This window comes from Bos mutus, chromosome 7 (genome assembly GCF_027580195.1).
Source record: "Bos mutus isolate GX-2022 chromosome 7, NWIPB_WYAK_1.1, whole genome shotgun sequence".
NCBI lineage: Eukaryota > Metazoa > Chordata > Mammalia > Artiodactyla > Bovidae > Bos > Bos mutus.
In genome coordinates, this window is record NC_091623.1 from 87,351,661 (window position 1) to 87,355,655 (window position 3,995).

The window sequence follows — 3,995 nt, forward strand, 5'->3', positions numbered from 1 at the left end:
AATTCTTTCTATTCCCTCCCACGTTCTTTGAAATCAGCTCCTCCAAGCTGGGCTTATTCATCCATTGCTTTCCTGCTGTGTTCTCCAGAGCGGGCCTCCTGTCTACTTTGGGAAGAAGTACTGAACAGCTGCCCCCATCACCTGACCCTCAGGCCCCTGCTTCACAAGGTGGTTCTGGTCCAGAAATGACTGCTGGAAGGGCTTAGGCCCAGAGAACCTCTGAGAGCCACAGAGTGGATGCCTGGTGGGAAGAACTGCCCCACAGGGAAGGTCTCCATGGAGCCCTATTACAGGGAGTTTTTTTTTTATTTCCCCAGCAGATGAGGCAGCAATTCTTCTCTGAGGTTGGCTCTGAAAACACTTGCCAGAGCAAGCAACTGATTGACCCTGGGGAAAGGTGAAGCTGGAGAGGAGCAAATGTCTGTTAAAACTGACTTGGGCCACTTGGAGGTGGGAGGCGGGCTGTGCTTAGGTCAACCTGCTCAGGATCCCCTTTTATGCCCCTTTCCCAAGTGGCGCAACCAATGACCAGAGCATCCTCAGCACTGGGTCTAATTCGGTGAGGTTTTATTGTAGAAATGTGGCCCCTGTTGACCCAGGACACCCTAACCACAGAGTGCTGCAGGTGGAACCCGGTGCCTCTAGACCAGCTTCCCCTTCCCCTGTGCGGGCAAAGAAAACTGGGTCCTCGGACCCGGGCGGCACCCGTTTAAACTCTGCGTCCCCTCACTTCCCACCCCAGGGACGCAGCCTCTGAGGGCCATCATTCCTAAGTCCAGCTGAGTTCACATTCGGATCCTAGTGGGACTCTCCAGTGCCAAAGAGTGGGAAAGGCGGTAGTAGCCGCAAGAAAACGGCCACAGGGCAAGGAGTCCAGACAGGCAGCTCGAACCTAGCTGCGCGCTTGGCTAGCTGCACGCTCCTCTCGCCTGCTCCTTCGGCAAAGTAGGGAAGTCAGCTGGCGGCGAGGAAGGCTCCCTGGTCCGGGCAGATGCGCTGTCTTCAGGAAGGCACCCCGGCTGGTCCCGCTGCCCACGGAAGAAAGCCTCCACCAGGGGAGCAGCACAGTTCCCCGCGACCAGGAGGATGGGGACCCTCTGCAGCCTCCTAACGCCTCCGACTCCCTTGATGCACACGGTGCTGCTCGAGGGCGGGAAGGGTGTGGGGGGGGTCAAAGTGCAGTGTTCCCAGGGGCATCAGGTGCACCCTGCCCAGCTCATACCTACTGCTGGTGGCGAGACCCGGACCCGGTGTGGCTACACCGGCCGCATCTTCCAGGGCGCGCGCGCGTCCCGCAGAGAGCGGTCGTGGGGCAGAGCGGCGAAGGCCGAGTGGCGCAGCTGGCAGCCGATAAAGAGGATGACGAGCGCCACGGAGAGCAGCAGCAGGAAGAAGAGCAGTAGGTAGGTGGGCAGGTCGGGCTTGGCGGCCGCACCGTCCCGCATCCCGCGCGCGGTGGCCAGCTCCAGCGGCAAAGCGCCCTCCGCCTTGACCGTGGCTGCCAGCGCCAGCGCGCCGCCTACCGCCGCCTCGGGGCCGCCCGTGGTGTTGAACACGTCGCCGTACATGGCCCGCGGGGCTGCCGACCCCCGGCCGCCTCACTTCGCTTCCATGGTGCGCCCTGCCCGCTCCTCTACGCGCGACCGACCGCAAGCCAGGTGCCTGCGGGACCGCCGGGACTGCAAAGTCCCGGACTGCTTCCTTGCCACCGCACTCAGCTGCCCTCTCTGCGGGGTGGTGGACCCCAGCGCTCCGAGCTGGACGGCTCGGCACCCGCGATCCCCGGACTTTTCAGATCTGTCACCGTCGCCACCCACGGTTCTGAATCATTCACCTGGGTTTACGGCCGTCCTTTCAGTTCAAACCCCAGCTCCGGTGAGCTCCGGGCTCCAGGACACCCCTGGGCTGCGGCGCTGGCGGAGAGAGGTGAGTGGTGCGTGCGGCCGCAGCTCGGGGTTCCTGCTCTGCACCTCCAGACACCAGTGCACCGAAGGCTCAGTCTGGGAGTCCTCCGCGTCCTCCCGCTGCCGAGTCTCAGAGCAGTTCTGCAGCCTTGAGTCCCCGCTGAGACACCTGGTGTGCGGCGAGCCTGTCCCCGCTGGCTCCAGCTGCTGCGCTCCAGTCGAGAGCAGGAGACTGAGCTCCGAGGCGGCCCCGCGAGCTCCGGTCCCGGGCAGGGGGCGGGACTGGTGGCGACTGTCCCCGGGGAGCGGCTGCGAACCAATGAGAGCGAGAGAGGACAGGGCTGCGCCTGCCCCCGGCCCGGCCTCACATCACTCACGGAAGGAGGGACACACAGAGAGGGAGGGAGGGAGGAAAAACACAGGGTCACGGAAAGACAGATGGACGAGGAGCAGATTACAGACCTATGAACAGAGACAAGCAAAACGGACACAATATGGACAGCAAACCGATTCGGAGACCAGCCTCAGCCACGCATGGACACCTGCTTTCGTCCTTCTCATTCATGGACATTCTCCCTCCAGGCACAGCCCAGTTGGCTCCCAGCCCCAAGACTGAGTAGTTCTGGGAGGGCCAGAAGGCTGAGCGCAAGGGCAGAGGGCTCCCAGATGAGCTGAAGCTGCTTCCTGGGGCCCCGCTCCTCCCCAGTGGAGCGCACATGTGAGCTCACCTTCTCAGCTCACCTGGCCTGCAGTGCTCAGACACAGAGGGCCAGAGGCAGATGTGGCCCACCTGCTTGTAGCAGCCCTGGCAAACGCTTGGTGGCCAGGACAGAGGTGAGGGGTCAGCAGGACCAAGGGGGTGTCCTCTTTCCAGAAGTCCACACTGTTCACCTCCTTTGGAAGTTTTCCAAGCCTCCCAGATTAGAATGGGAACCAGTGCCAGCCACCATGGCCCCTGGGTTCTTCAGAAGCACTGACTGCCCTGGGCTGTCATGGTCTGGCATGGAACGGAAGCAGGCACTTGCCCCCAAGATTCTGAAGGACGCACTCCCTCACCAGTCAGGAGCGATGGTGCCGCCTTCCCTTTCGCACCGGGCACCTCACTTTTCACTTGAATCCCAGCTCCGAGACCCCTACAGGGTGAGCCAAGGGCACAACTCTGTCTCTCTCCCCCATCAAGGGGTACAGGACGTGGGAGAGCTTGGTGAGCACTGGCTGCAGGAACTGGTGGGAAGATGAGTTTATTATTCCCCTCCCCCCAACTGCACCTCATACCTGCCCCCAGGCTTAATTAACAAGGACTAGTAAGGTGTGCAAGGCTGCCCTTGGCCAGCGCTCATTCCCTTAAAGCCCAGCTCAGCCCAGAAGAAACACCTCTGCAAGCTCTTTGCCTAACATGAAAATTTGTGAGCCTGAGTCCTGACACTACAGAGAGTCTGACTGCTTGCTATGTGAGATGCAGGAGTGCTGCAAGGAGATGCAACCAGTCCATCCTAAAGGAGATCAGTCCTGGGTGTTCATTGGAAGGACTGATGCTGAAGCTGAAACTCTAATATTTTGGCCACCTTATGCGAAGAGTTGACTCATTGGGAAAGACCCTGATGCAGGGAGGGACTGGGGGCAGGAGGAAAAGGGGACGACAGAGGATGAGATGGCTAGATGGCATCACCGACTTGATGGACATGAGTTTGAGTGAACTCTGGGAGTTGGTGATGGACAGGGAGGCCTGGCGTGCTGTGATTCATGGGGTTGCAAGGAGTCAGACACGACTGAGGGACTGAACTGACTGACTGACTGACTGAAGTCCTGACCCTACAGAGAGTCTGACTGCGTGCTGTGTGAGATGCGGGAGTGCTCCAGAGGCCCCCCTATAGTTCCACAGATGGGCCTGTAGGGTGCTTCCCTGGGCACAGAGGGGGATTTTGTGTGGTGTGGGGTGGAGTGGGACCTGGCAGGACTCAGCATGACCCCATCTGCCCTTTACGGTCCTGGGGCACTGCCCAGTGTGCTCCCAGGGCATAGGACCTTAAGCCGCTGTGCCTGGCTTCTGCTTAGCCCAACTTCTCATTTTCCAGATGGGAAAGCTGGCTC

General features: G+C 60.6%; 1 protein-coding gene across 1 annotated transcript; it reads right to left on the minus strand.

Annotated features, from left to right (window-relative positions):
- Positions 1-565: 565 nt before the first annotated feature.
- SMIM32 (small integral membrane protein 32) lies at positions 566-2,119 on the minus strand. The gene has a single exon (XM_070374878.1). It carries the CDS (start codon positions 1,566-1,568, stop codon positions 1,257-1,259), a length of 312 nt encoding a protein of 103 aa, XP_070230979.1. The 5' UTR covers positions 1,569-2,119; the 3' UTR covers positions 566-1,256.
- Positions 2,120-3,995: the final 1,876 nt, after the last annotated feature.